At 45.0% G+C, this 27,568-nt stretch overlaps 1 protein-coding gene across 1 annotated transcript in view; it reads right to left on the bottom strand.

Moving 5' to 3' along the window:
- LOC144774081 (transient receptor potential cation channel subfamily M member 2-like) overlaps positions 1 to 27,568 on the bottom strand; it is a 334,005-nt gene that overhangs the window by 182,115 nt on the left and 124,322 nt on the right. The window contains exon 3 of the mRNA XM_078659108.1: positions 16,305 to 16,366. Coding sequence (XP_078515234.1) covers positions 16,305 to 16,366 — 62 coding nt within the window. The remainder of the gene's footprint in view (positions 1 to 16,304; positions 16,367 to 27,568) is intronic.

The following is a 27,568-nucleotide window of genomic DNA, read 5'->3' as shown; positions in this document are numbered from 1 at the left end:
CCTTGCTCATTGCACCATCAGGATTCAAGCAAGCCGGGCCGAAGACGCCTGAAATGGCAGAAACCGGTCCCCGGAAGCTTGTTTCCTTCCCAGTGTAAGAATTGGCTTTTGTAGTCTGGTCTGCCCTGTTCCCATGATGCACTGGGCCAGGGACAGACTAATTTGCATACAGCCAGGTTCTGAAACTGGGATGGTGCAATGAGCTAAAAAACGGTGTTGGATCTAGCCCTGATCTCTTGACTGGGTGAGAGTACTCTGCTTAATTCAGAGACTCTGTCCATCACCAACCCTTGTTGTAAATAATTTTGTCCACCCTAAGCGTGGAAGGGTATACTCAGATGTGAGTCCCTTGCTCATTGCACCATCAGGATTCAAGCAAGCCGGGCCGAAGACGCCTGAAATGGCAGAAACCGGTCCCCGGAAGCTTGTTTCCTTCCCAGTGTAAGAATTGGCTTTTGTAGTCTGGTCTGCCCTGTTCCCATGATGCACTGGGCCAGGGACAGACTAATTTGCATACAGCCAGGTTCTGAAACTGGGATGGTGCAATGAGCTAAAAAACGGTGTTGGATCTAGCCCTGATCTCTTGACTGGGTGAGAGTACTCTGCTTAATTCAGAGACTCTGTCCATCACCACCCCTTGTTGTCAATAATTTTGTCCACCCTAAGCGTGGAAGGGTATACTCAGATGTGAGTCCCTTGCTCATTGCACCATCAGGATTCAAGCAAGCCGGGCCGAAGACGCCTGAAATGGCAGAAACCGGTCCCCGGAAGCTTGTTTCCTTCCCAGTGTAAGAATTGGCTTTTGTAGTCTGGTCTGCCCTGTTCCCATGATGCACTGGGCCAGGGACAGACTAATTTGCATACAGCCAGGTTCTGAAACTGGGATGGTGCAATGAGATAAAAAACGGTGTTGGATCTAGCCCTGATCTCTTGACTGGGTGAGAGTACTCTGCTTAATTCAGAGACTCTGTCCATCACCACCCCTTGTTGTAAATAATTTTGTCCACCCTAAGCGTGGAAGGGTATACTCAGATGTGAGTCCCTTGCTCATTGCACCATCAGGATTCAAGCAAGCCGGGCCGAAGACGCCTGAAATGGCAGAAACCGGTCCCCGGAAGCTTGTTTCCTTCCCAGTGTAAGAATTGGCTTTTGTAGTCTGGTCTGCCCTGTTCCCATGATGCACTGGGCCAGGGACAGACTAATTTGCATACAGCCAGGTTCTGAAACTGGGATGGTGCAATGAGCTAAAAAACGGTGTTGGATCTAGCCCTGATCTCTTGACTGGGTGAGAGTACTCTGCTTAATTCAGAGACTCTGTCCATCACCACCCCTTGTTGTAAATCATTTTGTCCACCCTAAGCGTGGAAGGGTATACTCAGATGTGAGTCCCTTGCTCATTGCACCATCAGGATTCAAGCAAGCCGGGCCGAAGACGCCTGAAATGGCAGAAACCGGTCCCCGGAAGCTTGTTTCCTTCCCAGTGTAAGAATTGGCTTTTGTAGTCTGGTCTGCCCTGTTCCCATGATGCACTGGGCCAGGGACAGACTAATTTGCATACAGCCAGGTTCTGAAACTGGGATGGTGCAATGAGCTAAAAAACGGTGTTGGATCTAGCCCTGATCTCTTGACTGGGTGAGAGTACTCTGCTTAATTCAGAGACTCTGTCCATCACCACCCCTTGTTGTAAATAATTTTGTCCACCCTAAGCGTGGAAGGGTATACTCAGATGTGAGTCCCTTGCTCATTGCACCATCAGGATTCAAGCAAGCCGGGCCGAAGACGCCTGAAATGGCAGAAACCGGTCCCCGGAAGCTTGTTTCCTTCCCAGTGTAAGAATTGGCTTTTGTAGTCTGGTCTGCCCTGTTCCCATGATGCACTGGGCCAGGGACAGACTAATTTGCATACAGCCAGGTTCTGAAACTGGGATGGTGCAATGAGCTAAAAAACGGTGTTGGATCTAGCCCTGATCTCTTGACTGGGTGAGAGTACTCTGCTTAATTCAGAGACTCTGTCCATCACCAACCCTTGTTGTAAATAATTTTGTCCACCCTAAGCGTGGAAGGGTATACTCAGATGTGAGTCCCTTGCTCATTGCACCATCAGGATTCAAGCAAGCCGGGCCGAAGACGCCTGAAATGGCAGAAACCGGTCCCCGGAAGCTTGTTTCCTTCCCAGTGTAAGAATTGGCTTTTGTAGTCTGGTCTGCCCTGTTCCCATGATGCACTGGGCCAGGGACAGACTAATTTGCATACAGCCAGGTTCTGAAACTGGGATGGTGCAATGAGCTAAAAAACGGTGTTGGATCTAGCCCTGATCTCTTGACTGGGTGAGAGTACTCTGCTTAATTCAGAGACTCTGTCCATCACCACCCCTTGTTGTCAATAATTTTGTCCACCCTAAGCGTGGAAGGGTATACTCAGATGTGAGTCCCTTGCTCATTGCACCATCAGGATTCAAGCAAGCCGGGCCGAAGACGCCTGAAATGGCAGAAACCGGTCCCCGGAAGCTTGTTTCCTTCCCAGTGTAAGAATTGGCTTTTGTAGTCTGGTGTGCCCTGTTCCCATGATGCACTGGGCCAGGGACAGACTAATTTGCATACAGCCAGGTTCTGAAACTGGGATGGTGCAATGAGATAAAAAACGGTGTTGGATCTAGCCCTGATCTCTTGACTGGGTGAGAGTACTCTGCTTAATTCAGAGACTCTGTCCATCACCACCCCTTGTTGTAAATAATTTTGTCCACCCTAAGCGTGGAAGGGTATACTCAGATGTGAGTCCCTTGCTCATTGCACCATCAGGATTCAAGCAAGCCGGGCCGAAGACGCCTGAAATGGCAGAAACCGGTCCCCGGAAGCTTGTTTCCTTCCCAGTGTAAGAATTGGCTTTTGTAGTCTGGTCTGCCCTGTTCCCATGATGCACTGGGCCAGGGACAGACTAATTTGCATACAGCCAGGTTCTGAAACTGGGATGGTGCAATGAGCTAAAAAACGGTGTTGGATCTAGCCCTGATCTCTTGACTGGGTGAGAGTACTCTGCTTAATTCAGAGACTCTGTCCATCACCACCCCTTGTTGTAAATAATTTTGTCCACCCTAAGCGTGGAAGGGTATACTCAGATGTGAGTCCCTTGCTCATTGCACCATCAGGATTCAAGCAAGCCGGGCCGAAGACGCCTGAAATGGCAGAAACCGGTCCCCGGAAGCTTGTTTCCTTCCCAGTGTAAGAATTGGCTTTTGTAGTCTGGTCTGCCCTGTTCCCATGATGCACTGGGCCAGGGACAGACTAATTTGCATACAGCCAGGTTCTGAAACTGGGATGGTGCAATGAGCTAAAAAACGGTGTCGGATCTAGCCCTGATCTCTTGACTGGGTGAGAGTACTCTGCTTAATTCAGAGACTCTGTCCATCACCACTCCTTGTTGTAAATAATTTTGTCCACCCTAAGCGTGGAAGGGTATACTCAGATGTGAGTCCCTTGCTCATTGCACCATCAGGATTCAAGCAAGCCGGGCCGAAGACGCCTGAAATGGCAGAAACCGTTCCCCGGAAGCTTGTTTCCTTCCCAGTGTAAGAATTGGCTTTTGTAGTCTGGTCTGCCCTGTTCCCATGATGCACTGGGCCAGGGACAGACTAATTTGCATACAGCCAGGTTCTGAAACTGGGATGGTGCAATGAGCTAAAAAACGGTGTTGGATCTAGCCCTGATCTCTTGACTGGGTGAGAGTACTCTGCTTAATTCAGAGACTCTGTCCATCACCACCCCTTGTTGTAAATAGTGATAGTTTCTTCAGCAGCACGATGGCAAGGCGTGGACATTCTTCCCGCACTACGGTGCAGCGTTGGAAATGGGTGCTTCCCGCTTCCGTAGTTGCTTCTCTTTTCCCAGCTCCAGGCAGCAAGAACAACCCCCAAAGGCCCAACCCAGGAATAGGCACCTCTTGACAGGTCAGAACTCCCAGCAAGGAAGTTCAGGAGAGCTGGTGGTGAAGTCTTTGTGTCCCTGAAACTTCAAAACAGGAGACAAGCTCCACTTCAAGCACTTGGAGATATTTTTCAAGCAGATACACAGCACACAGCAAAGTCTTTGTCCTGTCCTTGGCAGAAACAGCCACTGCAAGCCAACCCCAGACAGCAAAGGGTCAGTATTTCTCCTTCAGCTTTCCCAGTTCTTCTCCATGGCAGATGCTCCTTTTGAGGCAAGAAGTAATCTATAGTCCTGGGGTCTGGGCCCTAATATTTATGTTCATTTTCTCTTTGTTCTCTTGTTCTCTGTGCTTAGTCAAAACCAGTTCGGTCCTCTCTGGCCCAGCTTCCCGGCAGGAGGTGGAGACAGCATTGTCCAAGGCAGGCCAGACCTTTTCAGGTGCAGTGAAATCTCCTCCCACTACTCTAAATGCAACCCAGGTCTATTCACCCCAGTCCTGACTCATCCAGGAAAGGCAGGACACACCTACCCCCCAGTGGCTGTCTGAAAAGAATGCACATCCGCAGCCTCTGTCGCTCGCAAACTGACAGTCAATTCACAAACCAGCAGAGGCACACAGAATGGCTAAGCAAGAAAATACCCACTTGCTGAAAGTTGTATTTTCAAACACACAATAGAAAAATCATCTTTACCCAAAGATGCATTTTTATATTCTGAGTTCAGAGATACCAAACAACACCTTTCTACCTTGTCCCAATGGAAAGTTATACTTATAAGATATTATAAATAAACTTCAATTCTATCCTATGGGACATATAGCCTTTCAATTGTGAAAGATGAAGGTCACTGCATTGCACTATCAGGACATATCACACATATTAGTACATGTCCTACCTTTCACCTACACTGCACCCTGCCCATAGGGGTAACTTGGGTCTAGCTTAGCTGTGACTCACATGTACTAGAAGGGAAGGTTAGGGCTTGGCAAATGGGTGCACTTGCCAGGCCGACAAGGCAGTAGGGACTGCATGCAGACGCTGCAGTGGCAGATCTGAGACAACTTTTGAAATGCTGCTTGAGTGGGTGACACAATCAGTACTGCAGGTCCACTAGCAGCAATTGACTTACAGGCCCTGGGTACCCACAATGAGTGCATTGAGTGCATGAGTACTAGGGACTTAGTAGTAAGTAAAAAAAAAACAATCAGGCAAACACCAATCCATATGCACAATTTACATAGGGAGCCCTTGCACTTTGGCAAGGCAAAGTGCCCAAAGCATCTATACCAGCAAAAACGAAATCCAGTACACAGCAAAAATACAGGCGGCAGAGGCAAAAAGACAGGGGAAAACCATGCCAAGGATGCCTGCTCTAACATTTAATTCATTTATTAACTATGAAGACTGCTTTTCTAATGCCTATTACAAATTGGCCAGAAGGGTCAGCGAATTGCAGGCACTCTCTGTACACCCTCCTTAGAACATCTTCAATCCGGATAACCTGGTACTCTGGACACACAATTCCTTCTTCCTGTAGGTTGTGATACCTTTCACTGTTGGCCATAATATCACACTGCCTAACGTTTTTCTCCATCTCATACTTCAAAGGAGGAGAGACTCCACCGTCTGGACCCAAAGAGAGAGGAGTAGCTCCACCTTGATCTCACAAGAGAGTTCCTGGCAGACAATCAACTCTTTGTGGGGTGCCTAGGGGCTAAGAAAGAGAAGGCTGTACTGAAATGGACTTTCTCAAGAGGGATAGTGCTCTGCATAAATATCTGTTATGCATTAACCAAGTAGCAACCCCCTGAGTGCTTACGTACTCATTCTGCCAGAGCTAGATAGAAACGGAGGTCAGGTCTCATTGGGACCAGGTGTTGAAAATTACATTATCGTGAAAAAGGAAGGTAGGAAGCATGAGAGTGTCTAGGAGTCCAGTCACAAAAGCACAGCAAAGTAAGGACAAATCATGAAAGCATATAGGGAGAGAAAGGCACAAGCAAAGAATAGAGAAGGAAAGAAGAAAAAAAAAAGACTGCATGGGATACACCCAGTGTGTGCAGGAGAGTGAAAGAAAGAAATTGCACAATATTAACTGGTGGCCAGGAAGAGAAGTAACCTGTTGAGGTGGGTTGAAGCAACAATGTCAGGATGGAGTACACATAGGAAGGAAGAGGACTAAATGCGGGATATGGATCCTGGTAGGAATGGGGTCGAAGGAGAACTGGTAAATGCAAGTGTACAAGAATGCGGGGAAACGGACAAGTCAAAGTGGTCAAGGCTCTGTCGGGCAGAGGACTGAATGAAAGAGGTAGCCCTAGCATACAGAAAAGTAACCAGAAAAGTAACCACTACACCCGGGAAGCTGGTACAAAATAAACAACATGTTAAATTCATGCCGGAGGCTGAAGGAACAGGATACTCCCATAGGCTCCCCTCAAAATTGTCTGCAAAGCCTATTAACTGAATTGTCTTTAGCAAAGCTGTGGGCTGTTTGCCCTTGCAAGTAGATTGAAAACAAAAATGTCATATGACCCGACATGGATCCAGGTAGTAGGAGGCACCTTCCAGTCATCATCCCACCCCACAATCCATGGTTAAAAAGGGGAAGAGACAACTGTGCCACAAGATCAGCAGGCTCAGGTCCAGGGGCTGATTTTACTAACAATTTATGTAACACACTGCAGCAAGGCTAGTTTCTATGCAGTGTTTTGTGAATGGGAGAGAGCTGAGAAGGGCCATATTTAAACTATATGGCACTCTTCTGCTCTCAAGTGCTTGCACACTTGTTGCTGCTTAGCAACAAGCAGGCACCCTTGCATTATGCTAGAAGGGGGGCTGTGTTACGGGCAGGAATGTTTACGTGCAGGATCCTACAAAAAAAACTAATCAAAGAGGCATTTTCTTCTTTCTATATGTGAAAATGTGGGAAGAATTTGGTCTCATTTCTGTTTCTGTTCTCATTGAAGCATGAGAAAAGAACATCTTCCCTTGTCCTTTACCCTCTTTTAGCTTAATCACCTGTGGAAGAAAAGCATGGCCCGTTTACGATGCCAGCATCAGTGCAAACCATGCCCTTATGACCTTACAAGAATTACACGTCCCCTAGCTAGCTACATACTCACTGCATAAGTAATGCAGGGCATTGGAAGAAATATGTGACTGCGTTGATGTCTATATGCAATAAGAAAAGATTCAGAACTATGATTACTAAAGAAGTCTTTTCCGTCCCTCTCTTACCTAAAGTACATAACAGTAGACCCAGAGAGAGCAAGTGACTAGCCAACTATTGACAAACAGAGGCCCTCACAGGAGGGCACTGCATTAAAAATGAGGGGGATTTCATCAGATAAAGTGTTGTACATTTGAATATCAGGGCTGCCTCGCCAAGCTGGATACACCAAGTGGATTGGCCCTGCTCAGGCCTGGAAGTAGGGAAGTCTGAAAAAATGTGCAAGTCCAAAGTATTTTGCTTTCTGAGGAATTTTAATCTCACACTGTGGAAATGCCAATCCAATACTTTTTGCTGTTGGTCCCCTTGAAGCTTTGGAGCAAAGTTCCCAAACTTCTTTGGTGCCTGAACTACTACAGGAGGACAATTATAAGGTCCACAAGACCCCATGTGGGGTAGTTTTAGGTTCTCAGGGGCAGATTTATCAATGGGTTGCATTGCCTTTGCACCGCCTTTGCGCCATGCAAGGGGGCGCACAAGGGCGACACAACTACTAAATCAGATTTATCAAGCCATGCAAGCTGTGGCTTGATAAATCTAGACTAACAAAATGCAGCACCATTTGCTATGTTGCATTACTATGCCCCAGGGAGGTGGTTCATGGCTGGAGCGTGGACTTTCCCACCCAAGGATGTTGGGAGACCTGGGAATGGGGCAGAATGATATGCCTTCCCAGGTCAGGCGTAACGAGGATAAAAATCTTTATTTCTCCTCTTTTGTTCCTACATAGAAAGAGGAAAGGCCTCAGAGGGTTGTTTTTGCGCAGGAAGGTGTCTGTTCTTGCACAAAACAATCCTGTCTGCAAAGCAGGCACCCATGCACCACAGCGCAAAGATGCCTGCATTGAAGTTTGGCAGCACATTGTGCACCAGTGCAAGCAAGTACAGGAATGTACTATATTATGTTAAATATGGTGCAATCCTGCCCTTTCTCTTTCACCCAGAAGGTGGCTTGCTGTACTGCTCTGCATGAAATAATGATAAATCTGCACCTCAGGGTGACTGGTAGATGGAAACAACAAAGTCCAGTCCAGTATAGTTGCCACTGGTCAACTGGCATTCTTCACAGGAATGTCCTATTCAGCTTTTTTAGGTTCCTGGAGCCACCCAGAAGATCAGCCTCATGATCCTTGGGGACCTTTCTTAACTATTGTTTCAAAAGGAAGGGAGGTCCAAACTACTCGGTTCCTTCTTGCCGGTCTCAAAAGGCAAGTGCAGCAGATTCAGTCTGCCTGGCATCCTTTTGCAAGTTCAGCATTTTTCTGAGCAATGACTAATGATGAGGGTCCAGACTTGACCAATTCATCAGCCTAAGGGGGACACCCTATGACACTCCTAGTTCCTCTATGACCAATGGAGTAAAGGATCCCAGGTCGTGACAAATCTATTTTTGCTGTAGTTCCTGATTGCGTTACTCTAATAAGGCCAAAAATGCATTGTGTCAGGACACATGCCCTATGGCAAAGGTCTTTGGCCACACAAAACTTGGGCTCTGAGGCTGTGGGTGTGAGTGGGGAGTGTACCATGGTAAGCATAGTGCGTCCCACATCTAACACTAATTGCAATTTGAAGCACTCTCTGTACCCACAACAAACCCAGAGACTGAGGCCTGATAGGTCACAACAAAGCAAAGTCTTTCAGTAAAAGGCATTAAATACACAAGAATTGTCTTGGCATCTTGTTCTCTCTCTGTCAAGTTTTAGATGTGGCTCAACAGACCTGTTAGGCAGGATTGGACATTACAGTGTCAACAGGATGCCCACAACCTCCCCTGTGAATATTCTGTAGAATTCCGAGGGGTCATCTCTGCCCATTCAGGTCAGCCTATTGTTTGCTCCTGTGCTGCAGTTCACACATTTTGCACACCTATTACCAGGCTTGAGAACAGGTCGGGAGTTGGCAAAAGTGAATGCTGTTTAGCCTTGTGACAGCTTAGGCAGATTAATGGTAACTTTCTATTTATTATTTCTATTTAATAAAAATTCGAAATCACTATGGTTTTATATAGAGGACAGCAAGACCTGCCAAATCAAGAATAGCTTTTAGGGATTTATTGCTTTAGGGACGTTGTCATGTTTATTTTTAACATGTGACACTTTTAAATTCCATCCACCGAACCTTGTTGGCTGCAACGCCAACATAGGAGTGACTAATATTTAACAGGGAGGTTTTTACCTATTAAAAAGGGTTAGTTTAACCATTTGCTCAGCAAGCTTTACACTGCAGCAGTCAGGCTACAATGCTAGCCCTGATGTCATGTTTCCTTGTCGTACTGAGTGGAGTGTACAATAAGTTCTGCACATCTCAGGTGACTTTTCCATTTCCATGCCTTGGGTGCAGTTTCTACATCACACACAATGGCCTTAACATGCCAATCAATGATTAGTCAATGACTAAACGTTTTAGGGTTCATAGCATATACACTGTGCGCTGACAGTAGTGCCATGGTGAGCCATGCCATCTTAGTCAACAGGCTTTCAGAACTAGGAATCAGAGGCACGGCATTCAAACTGTTATCCTCTTTCCTTTTGGATAGGGCTCAATCGATAGAGGCTGGAACCTTTCCCTCAGAACAATTCATGCTCCTGTGTGGGGTACCACAGGGTTCGGCTTTAAGCCCTACGCTGTTCAATCTATACGTTCCCCTCTGGCTAAAATCATCAGGAAGTTCGGCTTCTCAGTGGTCTCATATGCTGATGATACACAGCTAGTCATATCAATTTCCAGCAAAATTGAAGAGTCAGCAGATCATTTCAACCACTGTATGACACAGGTCCCTCAGTGGATGAGTCATAACTGTCTGAAATTGAATGGGGGAAAATAGAGGTTCTCCTGTTTGGCTCGGACACCTCAATTTGGACACCCAGATGGTGGCCGTCCTTTCTGGGAGACCTTCCTGTCCCGGTGCAAAAGGAAAAAATCTAGGCTTTATTTTTGACGATAAATTGAAATTTAAAACCCAGATCAGCTCCCTCACCTCTTCAATCTTCTTCATCTTAAAGATGATTAGGAAAATTCACTCCTTCATTCCTCTGGAATCCTTAAAAACCCAGGTGACGGCACTAGCCTTGTCCAGACTGGACTACGGAAATGCGCTGTACGTAGGGATCCAAACGCAGCACCTTCAAAAGCTGCAGCATCTTCAGACTGCAGCTGCCAGACTGCTGCTGGATAAACCAAACTTTCAGCCAGTCTCGCACAAATTGAGACCTTTGCACTGGCTCCCAGTGGCCAAGAGGATTACTTTAAAATCCCAATTCCTAATGTTTAAGGCACTCCGTGGGTCTGGTCCTCACTATCTGAAGAGTCGACTGAACTGGTACTTACCTCCTAGAAATCTGGGCCACCATAAACCGCACAAACACCCAGGATCAAGAGAGCTCGCTGGGGTGGAAGAAGTTTCCTGGTCGGGACTGTTAAAACCTCGAACATGCCCCCAGACAGGATAAAACACAGCCCTACACTTCTGTCCTTTATAAAAGCACTAAAAACATGGCTCTTCGTCAAGTAACTCTCACACAACTAGTCACAGTGGCAGCCAGGCTGTATTTCAGGGTATTAGCACCTAGTCGCCTCCAGGCAGTTGTGCGCTCTATAAATGCTCTAAACAAATAGTGTTCAGAGTCTAAAACAGCCATACATTCAGGAAACAAAAGAGGTTGAGCATGTAAAAATGAGCAAATCCTCATGCCCACTTCATGATTTTAAACAAGAGTTTGTCTTTTTCATCATGTTTCAGATTAAGTTAAAAAAATGCCATATTCATTACAATGGAAGTACATTCAGTTCAAAGCTTCTCATATTACTTAAACGTTGACCATATTTGTTTTGAGGCATAACAAAATAATTTCAACTGCGGTCACATTCATATCAACATACATCAGATTCAGTTCAGTGTAGGTCATTATCATTTTAACACTAGTTTGATTACTTTCAGTGCATGCCATACTCATTCAATTGTGTATCACATTCATTTAATATAGGGCAAATTAATTTTAACAATTGTTATAATCATTGCTATGCCTGTCTTATCCATTATGACATGAGTAATGTTTATTTCAACAGATCAAGACTTATTATGACAGTTGTCATATTCCTTTGAAAGTGTGAACTTTCAAATTCAATGAACATGTTACTTGTGTCAACATATGTCATGTATGTTTCAACATGTGTCAGAATTATTTCAAGATGTGCAATATTCATTTCAATGGATGTTGTACTTAATTCAAAGCTTCTCATATTCATTTAAGAGTGGGCAATATTCCTTTTAAGGCATGCCAAATTAATTTCAACTGTAATCATCTTCATATGAACGTATGTCATATTTAGTACAGTGTTATTCATATTCATTTTGACACTAGTCATATTTATTTCAACTTATCTTATATTTGTTTGAACATGTGCCATATTCATTAGACCATGGCTTGTATTCATTGCTGATTGTCTGACATTCAGTTCATGTGTGTCACAGTCATTTGAAAGAGTGTTGCATTCAATTTAACATGTATCATATTCATTCCAATGGATGTTGATTCCGTTCAAAGCGTCTCATATTCAATTAAGTGTGGGCCATATTCATTTTAATGTACATAAAATTCATTTCAACTGCAATCATATTCAAATGAACATGTTTCATATTCAGTTCAGTGTTAATCATATTCATTTTGACACCAGTCATATTTATTTCAACTTATCCTATATTCGTTTGGACATGTGTGATATTCATTTGAACATGGCTTGTATTCATTGATGTATGTCTGACATTCATTTCATGAGTGTCATAGTCATTTTAAAGAGTGTCAGATGTAATGTAATTTTTGACATATTCGTTCCAATGTGGGACATATTCATTTCAGCACCAGTCTTTATCATTTCAATAAGGGTTATATTCACTGCAATTTTTGTTGTATTCTTTTCAGCAACAACATATTCCTTTCAACGTAGTTACTATACATCTCAGTATATATTTTATCCAGGTCAGAGTGTGTGTTATTTGAATTGTCTACTAGATAGTATATTCATTCTGCCATGTTGCATATTTGCTTTAACACATGTTACATTCATTCTGGTGTGTGTCAAATACATTTTGCAGCACCCCATGCATTTCAGGAGATGTCTTATATGGGGATCTGTAATTGTGACATGAACGGCTTCCCATACTCATAGGATATCTGCTGTATTCAAGGGGCCAGGCATTGTTGTGAACACCCGTGTGCATACCACTGTAGCAGCGATTCTGAAATAATTCATTTCACAGTGATTTGGGGGGCCAGTATCCCTCCCTGTGCCGCTATAAAATGAGGTATTGCATGCAACCCTTCATGTACGCGGGGAGTATAAACACAGGGAATTAAAATTAGAGGCAAGCAGTAAGCGAATTAACGAACAATGGGGCATATTACCAACGATTAGCGATGTTTATCGCTAACGAGGCTTAGCAACAAATTTTTTAACGCTAAGCATCGCCGGAAATTATCGCAGAGATAACTTGCTATTAGCAAGGTTTATCTCAGAAGTGATAAAAATCCTCGCGCTAACTGCCAAATGAGAGATTATCGCTGGAAAACCAACGGTAATCTCTCGAAGTTTGGCGTTAGCTTGATGATAGGGGCTCACAAACTTAGCCATGATATTCACCTTCCATGGGATATCATGGCTTAGTCAGGAAAATACCAGGTGTAAAAAAAGCAGCGCCAACCCCGGTTAGCGCTGCTTTTTTTTATCACTAACAGGGTTAGCGAAATCCTTGATAATAGAAGAAATGTCGCTTAACAAAATTTCTCCTATTATTTTTCTCTGGAACGCCCCCTTTGCATCTCATTAGAGATGCAAGGGGAAGCGTAGAGAAAAAGGGTGCTAACATGCAAATTTGCGTGTTAGCACTCTGTTGCTGATAGGGAGATCATTTTATCTCCGCTTTCTTGGCTTTTAAAGCCAAAAAAGCGGAGATAAATCCCTTTATAATATGCCCCACATTTATGAAAGTATCAACCCTCATACATGTTAAACTGGTTACTTCGTAAATATATGCATGTTTTAAATCAAATTGAAACCTGTTCAAGTACACAGTTATGTGGAAATCAGCGCGAGAAAGAGAGCGACAAGAGACTCAGTGATCATGAAGAGACTACATTACAGTGTCAAGCAATCTCCTTCACGTAGTGAACTGTCCAAGTGTGCTCAACTCGTGTGTGATATTAGCAAAGAGGCCAATGATTGAATGGGCACAAAGACTGCACTTCATTGTTAGCGACATGTAATTATGGTTGGTATTCCACCAGCTATGATTTTCATTTGAGTGCAGATGTGTGTTGGTGTGTACGTTCACGTGCGTGCACAGTGACGAGTGCATCTGCGTCAATTGCTCTGTGTGAGAATGGCCGGGAAGCAACGTAGCACATGGAAGTGCCAGCACCCCCTCTGCCCCCAGCTAGGGCAGTGGTTTGTTGCGAGAAAGCTTTACTCTTCTGGACTGCATGCTGAGCTATTTGATTGGCTGGCACACTTATTCGGAGGCAGAATCTGGTGGTCGGTATCTAAGTAACCGACATATCATGTCACTAATCATTTAAAGTACTTTTCTGAGAGAATGTGCTATATTTTTAGGTCTCGGCCTGGTGAAAAGCAGCGCATGCACTGCTCTGCAATGCAGAGGACCATTTGGAATCAATACGATTCCAGCGTGCACGCGGGGAGACAAACAAGACAGCGTGCATTATGGAGAACTTCTTTGACTGGCCCTCCGAGTGTGTGGGAATGCACTGCCACGGAGGTGCTGGTACAGGCTCCTTGAAGGTACTGACAGGTTTCTTTTTCAAGTGTGTTGCTGAAACAATCTCTTTGAAGGATTCTTAGCTCCTGAGGAGGACTGACATCATTCCTCTAAATGCAATACAATAGCGTACAGGCGTGGTAGTAGTGAATCGACGGATACGGTAAAATGTATGTAACAGACAGTGGTGTAGCAGGTGCAGTTGGCCAGGGCCCAGAGTCTTGGAGGGCCAATTTAACCCTGATAATTGTTGTATTTTACTACACCAACTGCATTCAAAGACGGACTTTTTTTGGCTTCCACCAGGACCCGCGACATGCTTATAGTGCCCCTGGTAACAACGTTGTAACTCTTAGCTGCGGGTCGGGAAGGTTACACTCATTTACGATGTAGTGGAGTAAGGTCATGCTGAGTGTGTACACCCAGAGGAAGTCTATCCTTAGTGAGCCAAACCGATAATATCAATAATAAAATCCTCCGTCCATTACTGATCAGATAAGACAAAAATCTAAATATTCTTGTTGATCAAAAGATAGTTGACCGGTAGTCGAGAGAGTGTTACATAATTGAAAATTCTCACCAGTAAAAAACCAAAAAACCCCTGTCCAAAATGCCCGATTGACTGGAACGTCAATTGTGCTGCAGGATGGATAACTGAATAAGGTTGTTCACCATGGATTTCTGTGAAGTCATACATTATTCTATTTTCCTTTTGTCACAGAAATCCATGGTGAACAACCTTATTCAGTAATGGACGGAGGATTTTATTATTGATATTATCGGTTTGGCTCACTATCTAGGACCACATCTGTTGAAACTATCATGCCTTATTAATGACCTCTTTACTCATTATAACAATTTCTCAGTTACGTATGATTTCTCTTTATTTATCCAGGAGCCTTAAGTCTACTGTACCATTCAGATGAACTGACATCACATGTGTCGAATCATTCTATCCTATTAGGTTAGTCTACTTTTAGATCGACTATTACGCTTGGTGGATATGGCTTTTCTATATGCTTATATTCTAGTTTCACTTTGGGTGTCTGACATGTTCACATTTTCTCTTATTGCTATATTGGTGTCTCACTGTTGAGTCACCTGTATATTCTGGTGTTTCTCTCTCTCCACTTTCTTCTTTACTATTGTCTCACAGTTTTGTTATAATTTATTTATTTTTCTGTATTTAACATTTCTAGTTTACCCTTCCTGGTATACCACTATATACTCATTACTTAATGAGTATCCACATTTGTGTTTGTTTAGGCCCTTCTTATTGTTGTCATCGTTGTAGATTGACTAATTTTAAATCTTGTAAAACTCATGTATATATTTTTTATTATGTCTTTACAGCCTTGAAAAAGTCCTTGTACTTATTCATAGTACGGACGAAACACGTGTCGGCTGTTGTTTTATGAATTTGGAAATCACTTAAGAATCAATAAAGTAAAAGATGACACGAAATATGGACTTTATTCATCCCTTTGTCCTACAACATATGAGAAGTTATTGACCTCATTTGCAGTTGTATGTTATTCTGACTGTATATTGTATCAAGTCTTTTACAAAGTTATATCATAGGATTGTGCTCTCCTGACCTTTCTTTTACCTGGGTATACAACATACCAATTAAACATTCCCCACCCAGAAATAGAGCGTGGCATGGATTATCCTTAGCCTGTGGGTATTTATGGTGCTGATTGGGAATCCAGCACTTGTTACAGTTCCCCCACCCGGAAAAAGGGTTTGGCATGGATTTTCTTTAGCCTGTGCTCATTTACGGTGCTGATTGGGAATGCAGCACACATTACACATACCCCACCCGGAGAAAGAGTGTGACAAGGATTAGCTTTTGGGCGGTCCAAGACAGCCGGCCAAACCATCATGCGCACCTGAGGTGCAGACTGCATCACTCCTCCGCTCTCTGATGTGGCGAGCCCAGCCCTTCCCACCCTAACCTGGCTCCAAATTCCACTAAAAATAAAATGATAATAACATTCTGTTATTATCATTTTGTTTTTCCTTTACACTGATCCGAGAGCAGTGAGGCGACCCTCCTCCACCTTAGTGGAGGAGCCGCCGGCGGTGGTAAAGTCATAACAGAGACCACACATTGAACCCTACAGATGGCCACCATCCACACAAAGGCCAGGAAAGTGAATACGCTTCTGATGTGCAACACCACTTCTGTTTCAACTATAGACGACAAGATACAATGACCTACCCCTTGACCCCGAACATTGCACCGCCACCATGCCATGCCTTAGTTCTCCTTAAAAGTGCGACCAGTGGGCTGATGCCCTGCCCAACTCTCCCTTCCCTTTAACCAGCATTTTCAGACATCTTCATTGTGCTCTTTCCTCCATCCAGCAATACTTACATCTAGGGTGGTCAGACCTCCTGCCAATACCACACACACAATGGGGATCGTCATGTCCACATCTGAAACAGGAAAACCATATGTTATAATATGACACTCAGAGCCAATCACACAATAATATCTCCCCCCACAGCATAAAACACATCACAGTATGAAACCAACCGTACAACAGAGAAAACTCATTATTACTGAATGCAACACAAAGCTATCCAAGGTACAGAAAAACCTATTCAGTCATGACACACAAAGCCACCCCTGCTATAAACACACATTACTGCAGTGTTGAACATGAAAACACCCTTAAAACATTGTCATAGAATAAAACAAAAAGCTAAGACAACACAAGATTTTATAATTATGCAGAACACAAGGCTATACCATGAAATATAGAGCCATGCCTACAACATTGTTATGTTGTTTAGACAGAAGTGGCACCAATGGGTGTGACATAGTAAAGTGTTAATACTGTGCTTTGTACGTGTCATAAGTACACTAGAATGTAACGCATGTAATTGGGATTGTAAAGACTTGGATGGTTTTATGCTCCAGCAGTTGCAGCTGGAAGGTGCTGTTGGAAGTTCCTGGAACAAAACTTCCTGTGTAAGCCTAATCGTGAGTAGCATAAACTTGTCATTGGCAGTGAGTTATGCCTAATTAGGGACAGGTGAACCAAAACCACCAATATTTCCCAGTGGAGTATTATGGACCCATGTGTGTATCATGGGTTTTGTTTTTACTGTAAATCACAGTATAACCGGGTGTTCACTGTCTCATGAGCGGTGGCAGAAAACTAAAGAGTGGCAGCTTCGTGCCGGTTGAAGATGGGTACAATGTAAATCATTTCCTGCGTCCTCCTAGTGACTTTACATGTAAGTTCCCTTTCGAAATAGTCTACTAATTGCAGGTACAATACACAGAAGTGTACCTTTTAAATGACAGGTATTTCCTTGACTGTTTCAGGTCCTGTCTAGTCAAGTCAAGTCAAGGACATTTGTATCGCACACAAATCACATCCAAGGAGTCTCATGGCGCTTGCAGGCGGCTCTGACAAGAATTTAAAAAGGTTTAATTTGCAAAAAGCCATCTCTTCAGCTTCTTGTGAAAGCAGCTGTGTTCAGAGATAACGCGGAGGTTAAGAGGCATTTTGTTCCATGAGGCGGGGGCAAGAAAAGACTTCTATTTATGCATGCAAGCGTTATCAAATTTTAAAACTGGGACAACATCGAGGCCCTCAGGTCAAAGGCGCCGCTGTCTAGAAAGCCTAAAGCTATTTCCACCATCCTTGAAGCAACACCATTAATTTCAGGTAGACTGTGGCAAACTAGCATATTGTAAATAAGTACAGAAAAGGAGATTCCCCAGGTTTTAATTAGTTTTAATTTCATTTATAGGTAACACCGTGCTCCAATGCCCTGATGACAATCCTGTGATTCATCGCAGGAATTAGAAACGAGTCAGCCTTTTTGATTTTGTCTGCCGCATAGGGCAATGATTAATTCCCATGCTCCATAATAAAGGTGTACAGTTTACTATGCACCCCGCAGGAGCAGAGAGACATTTCCCATGTGGCCTAAACTCCTTCACTAAAAAACGCCTATTGAGTGGCAAAATGGGGATCTTTCAATGATTGTGTTATGCTGGTGTAATTTTGTGCACTTTGTCTAATCTATATTGTTTTTGTAAAATATTTGCACTGTTTTATTCGTAGATTCACACAGTTTATGTATCCAAACCACAAATTTTGTATATGAATTGTATCGCTTCTTAGGCACAAAATGAATGTTCATTACAAATGTGTTTAAATGTATCATGAAAAAATGCAAATCATATATCAGGAACATATGAACCTAATGGTCATTGTTTTTTCTCTGCATAAAATAAATAGCGGTGAAATAGATAACAAGGTACTCTTCCCTTGTTGTACACTATTGAATATACCTGGTTTGCTAAGGACGAAAACCCCCCCATTGCATACACATTTGTCATTGTCAAAGTCTCCCTTGGAACCAACCTGTTCATAGGGGTAGTACTGGGTATTACAGTGAGTCATGCCTTCCCGCCTGGGCAGAGTATTCAGGACATTCAGGCTATGATTCCTCTGTTTCAGAAAGGAGCTTTGGTTCCAGTCTTGAAGGTCTTGCGCCTGCTTTGTCTGTTAGCTTCTGAATTCTGTTGGTCAGCATGCACACTGGCACATGAGGGCTCTTCAGTGGTGCCTCTGCAGTTAGTGGTTTTAGCACAGTGGACACCTCAAAAAGTTGGTTAAGATCTCCAGAAACACTGCAGCAGATGTTAGTGGGGTTTGTCTGGCAATCTGTCTCTAAGGAAGCTGTTTCACCCTCCACCTCCAGTGGTCACAGTAATAACGAATACCTCCACTCTAGGTTGGGTAGTTCAACATGGTATTATGGAAATCTAGGGTCTTTGGTGTTCAGAGGAAGCATTGTTGCATATCGATCTACTGGAATTGCGGGCAATATGTCTGGCTCTCAAAGCCTATTCCCTTAGTGGCCAGTCAGTTCAAGTCTTAACAGAAAATACTACAGTGATGTGGTATATCAACAAACCAAGAGGAGTAGGGTTGTATCTTCTCTGCAGAGAAGCTCTGCGACTATGGTCCTGGGCTCAGAACCATCAAATTTGCATCATAACAAATCACTTGGCTGCCGTTCTGAATGTACATCATCAATATTCTGCCGATCATGAGTGGTGTCTCCATCCAGAAATGGTTCAGCACAATTTCAGGATGTGGATTCCTCAGTTAGATCTGTTTGACACTCGTGATGTCCTGCAGTCCCTAGCATCCAATGTAGGGAGCTTTGGGGGGCGCGCTTCAATTGGGGCTCCCTGCTGCTTTGTGCATTTCCTCCATACCCTTGATTCCTCAGGTTCTGAGGAAGGTTTGCCATGACTGGGCCCAAGTCATATAAATAGCCCCGGATTGACTGTGAAGGGTGTGGTTCACAGACCTTCTTTACCTCTCTTGAGCCCTCCTCACCATCTCCCTCTATGTGCAGACATCCTTCTGCAGCTGCAGGGACAGGTTCTAAACCCCCACCTCCAGAGCCTGCACCTTCATGCCTGGAGATTAAACGGGGCAACCTGAGTTTTTTCTCTCTCCCATCTGACGTGGTGGATATTATTTTATCAGCTAGAAGACACGCCACCAAGATGGACTTTGCTGCAAGATGGGCGATATTTGTGAAATGGTATGGCGAGAAGTCAATTGACTCTTCGAAGGCCCATTTGTTGGAAGTTTCGAAAATTGCCCTTTCCCTGCACAGTTTCCCTGCACAGTTTCAACGGTTAAGGGTTGTTTGTCTGCCCTAACAGCATTCCTTTATTTGTCTGATCAACTTCTTTTTAAGTGCCCTGTAGTTTTAAGGTTCATTAAGGGGCTTACTAATAAGTTTCCTCCCACTCCGGTTATTATGTTTCAGTGGAATCTTAACCTAGTGCTTACATATCTTTTGTGTTCTCCTTATGAACCTTTACACAATTGCCTGTATTATGTGTCTGAGGGAGGCCTACAGAACCAATGCCATCTTTTATCATGGACATGTTTTTTAAGTTGCCTTCCACTTTACACAATAAACTTTTACACACATTTGCGTTCGTGACAATGTTGGATTAGTTTCTGTGAAACTGCTTTGGTTACAGATTTATCTTTGTCTAAAATTATCACGATGCCTTGTGCACGATGCCTTGTGCAAATGTTGTTCTGTTTTTCGTACACTGGGTGACATGACTATCTAAACACCAAAACAATGCTGGCTTGCACTGGACTCACATGGATGCTTTTTCTATATCAATAAACAAGCATTTCCAGGTTTAGGCAGAGGAGCGGTTTGCAGATTATGGCGAGGTCTCTACACTCTGAAGCTGCGGCCCAGCAGCTTGCTGATTTCCTTGCAAGGGTGTCCTGCTCGTGACCACATTCTTTCCCATCAGGTAACCGGGGTTGGAACATCCAGTATTGGGATTCCTGGCTATCTACACACACACACTCGCCCTAGACACTTAGGTTAGGGACTGCATAGTAGGAGTATGACCAATTCTATATATTATATTTTATGCATTGCATATATACATTGTTTCACCACCATGGTGGAGCTTTTCACTTTTCTGGTGCTTTTAGTAACATTAATTTGCCTCTGCCTATTGATCATCGGAGCACATATATATTGTACAAGAATCATGATGGTTCAATAAATATTGAAACCATCGCTCTGTGTATTTCTAGTATGTTTCTCTGAGAGTACTAGAGCACTAGTGTCTGAGCAAAAGGGTTCTAGATCTGTTGCCATGCTTCCTGGGGAACCAGGGTTGTCCTGTTCAGTGGTTGCCAGAAACCATTTGCTCCTGCGACTAGGGTCAGGAGGCTTATGGTGGCTCTGTAAGGTATTTGGTCCATAGGAAAACATATCACTAGGGATCCATACATTCAGCCTTGCACCATCCCAACATTTATGCTGTTCACAAACTAGCAGTTCCTACTGTGAGGTGGAAACTACATGACAAGGTGCCTCCAATGTTAGTTAGGATCGTATTTAATGTGTTGAAAATTAGTACGTTTTGGTGAACATTATCTGCGCCATCTTGCCTCTTCCCCTGATGCCACACTTTTGTCGTGCGCGCCCGCCATTTTAAGATGCCCCGATCAGAACAAACCCTTTTGCATGCCGCTGGCCCCTGACATAGCCCTTTGCCTTCGCTAAGCCTGCACGCTGACCACCCCCTGCTTGCACCTGCCTTGAGTCATAAACCCCTCTTCGGCGCTGCTCTGCCCCAGGCCCTCATCCTGTTCCCAGCGCGACACCTCCCTGCTTTCCTTTCATGATCTCCGGCCCTTAGATGCAAACCCCCTTTTTCCCCGTGTGCCCGTTTTGTCCTCCCCGTTCCCAAGCCGACACCCAGCTCTGCCGATACCATCCTTGCCCCTCCCCGTACAATAGAAAGCTTCCCCCATCAAAGAATCCCCGGGTTGATCAAAGCCCCCACCCCATGAGACCCGATCAAACCCCCCACATTCCGTGAATCGGCGGATTATCCAGCTGCGCGATGCTCATCACCTGTTGTGACTAGGGTGGGGACTTCAACTGTAAATGTGTATGGGAACGGGCCCAAAGGGGAGTTCCGAGAATGTCTTTTCCGTACATCAAAGCTTTAACATGTATGTGTAATCTACAATAAAGTCATAAATGTGTGTATAAGAGGCCAGGCCTGAGGAATACAGTTAGAGCACCTCAGAACGATACCTTCTGTCCGTTTCGTTGTGTTCTCCTCCGGAGAGAATAAAAAACCTTGTTTCCTGCTTTCCAGTCTCCAGCGCCTGCCTCTTCATTTGATTTAATAACTAGAGGGTCACAGAGGCAATACCGCCGGGCAAATATCGATTGTCCCCGACCCGATTGAACTTTTTACAATTGGCGTCCCAAGCGTGGGGCCCATCAGCGACTCGTGGATCCAGTGGGAGAGGTCCCGACGACAGAGTGAACGACTGCAACGATCGGGAGAGCTCTTGCCCAATAGACCCTCGTCTGGCAGCCGATCATCCGAACTTCACTAGTTCCGAACAGACCTCTCTCGAGTGATCTACGATCCTGACTGGGAACCATCAGGAGTGCCGTGAGAAATACGAGAAAAAGAGGACGATCGGGCGCTGGATTCGGAAGACAAGAAACTGTCCACATGGTCCGGGTAAGGTTGTGTTGCCACGACAAGTTGCGAAAAAATTTGTTTGATTGCTTGATTGTTCAAAAATACTAGTATTGCTCGTTTTATTTTTATTTTTTTTATTTTGGAGATTCACTGTCTGCAAACGGAGAAACAACAGGCTCTCTCTCTTTGCAAGCAGTGGAGGATAGGTAGGGTAGCAGCCGTGCTTGTTTTCTTCCCCACTTAATAATTGCTTGAAACTGAACTGTTGTTCGCAAAAATATTGTTTCCTGGAGATTCCCTGTCTGCAAACAGGGAAGTGACCACCCTTTTTGCAGATAGTGAAAAGGGTAGGTAACGCAGATCTTTGCGGACCTACTCATTCTCCCCATTGTTATTTATTGGTCTTTTGGTTTTTTGGTCCATGAGGTATTCACTGCCTGCAAACAACGTAGAATAGAAATATTCTGTCTAGTCTTTGCACCTAGTGATAAGATAGGCAGTGCTGACTTTTTTAGTCCCTCGTTACGAGCCGTCATGTCTGTCTTCTCCCCACTGATAAATAGCCTGTTTAGCCCGGACCGGGTGTTAGAGGTGGACCATATAGCTCCACTAGAAGGCACCCCTAATAAGGACATGTTCATAAACTATGGGTTAGTCACCATAGCTTATAATAAATTATGGCACAGGTATACCGAAGAGAGTCAAGACAAACAGTGGCCACTGGCAGGATCCTTTGACCTTGATAAAATAGAAATGTTAGAAATAGCCCTTCGAAATAATAAGACAACGCCAATTATGCTCGACAGTCTCGGTATGTGGCGCAGAGAGGCTATGCAACGACTGAGAAAAGACGAGGACAAACAAAGTAGAGAAATATACCGACAGGACAACCCCAGGACACCGCTACCCACGACTTATCCCCCGACACTATGCAAAGGACGACCAGACTTAGGGTCAGACCAATGCGCTTTTTGTAGGTATGTCGGACACTGGAAAGCCCAATGCCCGACTCTACTGAGCGTGAGTAAAGGCAAAGGGCCGACAAGAACGACAGACCGACAGTACGAGAAAAGGCGCGAGACAAAGAAGAACCCGACTTACATAGACAGACCAGACAGAACTACCACGTTTGATTATGCCCGATGGCACAGATTTCGCCAGGAAAATCTCAGCGGCATGCTCAAGTTCTCCTAGGCCGGGCAATGTCAAGACGGGAACCCAGCCTCGTTTAAAATTCACAGACGGAAAGAGATAATTATGACCAATAACTGTTTTTATATTTGTCTTGGGTCTTTTGTATGTCGTACTTGTACTGTCCCCCGTCTGAGTTTGTGTGTATGTAATGTACAAAACTGCGTCATCCCTCTACACGTGTTTCCGTGTTACTCGACCTCTGTTAGCAGAAACTTAGCATAAAAGCAACCTGGAAAGAAAGAAATGGTAAAACAAAATCCGTAGACCATTAATGAACTTGAACTTTTAATTTAACACAACAAACAAGGAATAATAACGATAAACTGTAGAAAATGAAAGTCAAACAGAACATTCGCCCCCCCCCCCCATTCTGGAACCTTCCAAAGTAGGGCAGGGTTACGGCTACGCCCAACCAACGGCAACCCATATAAGGCGAGCCCGGCCGCCAACTCTTGGTCAGGAAATCTTAACGTATGGGGGAGCCGGAGGAGAGGCAGGAGCCCGCAGCCTGGGCATTTGCAGGTAGTCCCGCCACATGTCTCCTTGGCCGGCCGCAACGGGCCTGGAAAGACTAAGGTAGTCCCGCCACATGTCCAGAGGAGAACGAGGCACCTCTTCCTTTTCTCTTCCGTCACAGCCGCAGCAGTCCTGGACGGCGGGATGTCCTGCACGTACCTCCACAACAATTTGTCCAAGTTGGGCTGGGAGGGAGAGGCGACGCGGACGAGCCTCTCCCACCTCCACCGATAGGAGGTTTCCCAGCCCCCGGCCCGACGCCGAACACCCCCAGTCAGGCGATGGTGCCAATACTTCCACAGCACCGAACGTACAATGGTGGCACCCCAGTACTTGCGCAGCACCGAACGTACAATGGTGGCACCCCAGTACTTGCGCAGCACCGAACGTACAATGGTGGCACTTGGGGAACACCGGATGTGGAGAGACCTTCATGCGGGGCGATGAAAAGGAGCGGCATGGAGTGCACCGGGAGAAGGAGACGATGTGAACGAGTCTCCCTCGCCCCCCCAGGTGGGGGCATCACAGCTGCACCCCAGCTGAACGTCCCGCTTACACAAAACAGGGACCTCTTCCTTTCACTCCGAAGGATCTCTTCCATTCTTGCAAACTCGACGAGAGTGGCCCCTGTAGGGCCTCAAAATGGCGTCTGGATCCGCTGGAAGGCGGGCCCCGGCCACTAGAGTAACTTTGGCCAGCCATATAACTCGAACATTTGTCCCATGGAGCACGAGCCCCCATCTCCGACAGCATCTCCGCAGCCTTGAAGATCATACAAAGGTCCCCGGCGGAACCTTCGGCCTTTGCAGGTTTCCGGTAAGGGACGGCTGCCTTGATCGCCAACGAAACAAACATGACATTGCCACACCTTCTGTTAGCGTGAATTCTAGAACTGCCGAAAAGGACTCTGGTCCAAACTGCCAGTAATGGAAACATTTCCCCCTGATGCTGCTTCCGGACTGTGCCGGCCCCGCCCAAAATGGCGCTGGTATCAATCGGAACTTACGAACACCTCGTGGTGTTCCTTCGCACTAATATAAACTTGATGTTCTGAGATTTTATATGATCCTTTGTACACTTGGCTAGAAAAGACAAGGAGAACTCACACGACGAACAGTATGAAAGGATCCCCGTTACAAATGTTGATTACAAATGTACAATGTATTATATTTTTATAACTGATGTAAACCTCATTTACGACGCTCACGTACGGTATGCATATAGGAAAATAAATGCCCCCGAACCCCCAACCAATTAATAGACGTTTTAGTTACTTACAAATGAACGAGTAAAACTTTCCGATGTTTTTATTGCTGCAAGCGAAACCCCCCACTGTATGCACTTTAGCCATTGCCACGACCGGCCAAATACGACCGCACCCTCATAATCCATATGCTGAAATGATTTTGCAAAATAAAGTCTTTGAAACTATGGACGGGTATTGCATGCTTTATTTTTAAAAAATGTGGGATCGGTGGGAAAGTTTTTTTTCTGTGCACCCTACTCTGCTCTCTCTTTAAGGTTAAAGGAAGATGGTTACCCAGCCCTGGAGGACGGATCGGATCAACAACACGACACTCCGCCTTCAAAGTACGCAACTGACCCATGAACTCTCGCGTAGAGGAAGACCTTGACTTCCAAGGATGGGTAAAACGAACGGTGTAAATGAGGGAATGTAAAAGGAGGGAGAAATAAAATAATGTAAATATTATAAAGTACCACGTTCCAAAGTATCAGGGGCCCAAGAACCGAAGAACCTTAGAACGCCACAGCGTTGAAAGAGGTTTAAGGACCCCGATAGTGAGATACATCCTTTTGACTAGATACCTCGCACTAGGCACCTCTGGTTTCCTTTTTACGTTTCCCCGCACACGACCTATATGAACACACTACCCCCCCCCTCGACTCCAGAAACCATATCCCCAGGGACCCTGCCCCGAGGAGGAAAGACGAGTAAGAGGTAAGTAAAGGACTTATGAATCCATGTATTTGAATGTGCGCGAATGCTGTCTCCCACCCCCCCCCTTTTTTCCTCCCTCTGCAGGTTGCATCAGAGATTACAGCCGAGGTGTGGCGAAGATCCGAAACCTTGCCATGTCTAATGCACGAAACGGACTAGCGCCGCAAGGTGGCGTCTAAGCATGCCTGCAGACTACTCACGTACCGAACAAACCCGAAAAATTAGCACAACCCTGATACAAAGTGATCACCCTTAAACCAGACCGGACGAATGAACCCATGTCACGTATGATGCGAAACTATGAGGGAATGTGTGTGTGTGACTGAGGCGTCGACCCAACTGGTCGAAGGACCGAGAATGCGAGAAGTGCGACAAAATGGTACCTCCTTTCTTCTTTCCTTCTTCTCAAGGCGCGTCCCCTCTACCCTGTCTAATGCTCAAACTGCATGATTACAAGATCCTAACGCAGACCCGCGAATGCCCTTTACTGTGTAATGCACTAAATAGCCTTTCTTGAATACACTGCCACCCTCTCTGTTGCACGTGTACTATTTAGCCTGCCGTTGCACTCTCTCTCTCTCTCTCTCTCTCTCTCTCTCTCTCTCTCTCTCTCCCTCTCTCTCTCTCTCTCTCTCTCACTCTCTCTCTCTCTCTCTCTCTCACTCTCTCTCTCTCTATTTCTGCACTCCCACTCTTCCGAGTGGTTAGCCCCGAAATTGGCAGACTGCCACCCCTAGCACCCCACCTAATTGGCTTCAAATACCGTCAGTATTTGCACAAAAACTTGTCTTTAATACAATCACCCTGAGACCGCGTCGTTACCTCTCCTTTTCCGCTAGAAGTCAATGAACCCAGGTGGGGCCGTAAGGGAAAGGACAGGTAAGACGACAGAGGTTCCCTAATCTGACCCGAAATAAGGGAACTACATGTCAACGGCTCCTATAGTATAAAACAAGGACCTCAGAATACGCGACCCTCCCCTCCCCGAATTGTCGCAATACCCAAGCCGAAAAAAAAAAATGATCACCCCCGTTACCTCCCCTGTATATGTCCCTGGTTGTTTCCCATAAAACCCCTGTCCTTCCTGATTAAGTAATCGGGCTGTAAAAGGTTACGTAGGATCCAGAATGATGTTTTACAAGGTTAACAGATTAGCCCAAGGTAAAGAAATAACCGAAATGAACCCCGTAGTAGTTTAAAAGCAGGATGCATCTATAGAAAGGAGATGTTTTAGTCATGTTCGTCTCTCAGCAAAATACCTGTGTAGTACCATGTTGATGACTCACAGTACCCTTTGTAAATGTAAAACTCTAGAGAACAGCATATCTTCGCCAGGTTCGTCTCACGAAGGTGGGTCACCATCAGATGAACTGTCGTGAACTAATTATGAAGGAAAGTCATAAGTAAATCCAACAGGCCCGTCACCGGTCATTTCATATGCCAGTTGTGAGAACGAGCATTTTCATTCTTTGCCTGGAGCTGGGAGAGAAATAGACTTTTTTGATTATCTCCATCTGCAAATTTTCTAAAGACTGTCTTTTCAAACTTGTTTAAGGGTACTGCTGTTGGAGGAGAGAAGGACCGGATGTGGGAGCACGAGGCCTGACTGCAGACTAAGGAACACCTGCGACATTAGCCAAGGCGAGACCACGACAGAAAAGAGCTGCAGGACGAGGCACTGTTTTCGACAGCATGAAAAGAAAGGGTCGACCTGATGCCCCTGCTCGACGTCCAGTGCCTGTCGACAAGTCCCCGCTCTCTGAATTCTGTCACACGCCCGCCTATTTGAAGTCTCTCGTTCCCCTAGTTTGTTCCCAATTTGGCCTTGCTCCATCCCCCTTTTTCCTCTGACCTACCCTATGGACTGTTTTGAACGCTCTTCTTCCATCGGAACTTTCTGACAATCACCTCAAAGGACACAGGGCGAAAAGGA

The sequence above is a fragment of the Lissotriton helveticus genome, chromosome 8 (assembly GCF_964261635.1).
Source record: "Lissotriton helveticus chromosome 8, aLisHel1.1, whole genome shotgun sequence".
NCBI classification, from domain to species: domain Eukaryota; kingdom Metazoa; phylum Chordata; class Amphibia; order Caudata; family Salamandridae; genus Lissotriton; species Lissotriton helveticus.
This window is presented reverse-complemented; position numbering and strand designations above follow the sequence as displayed.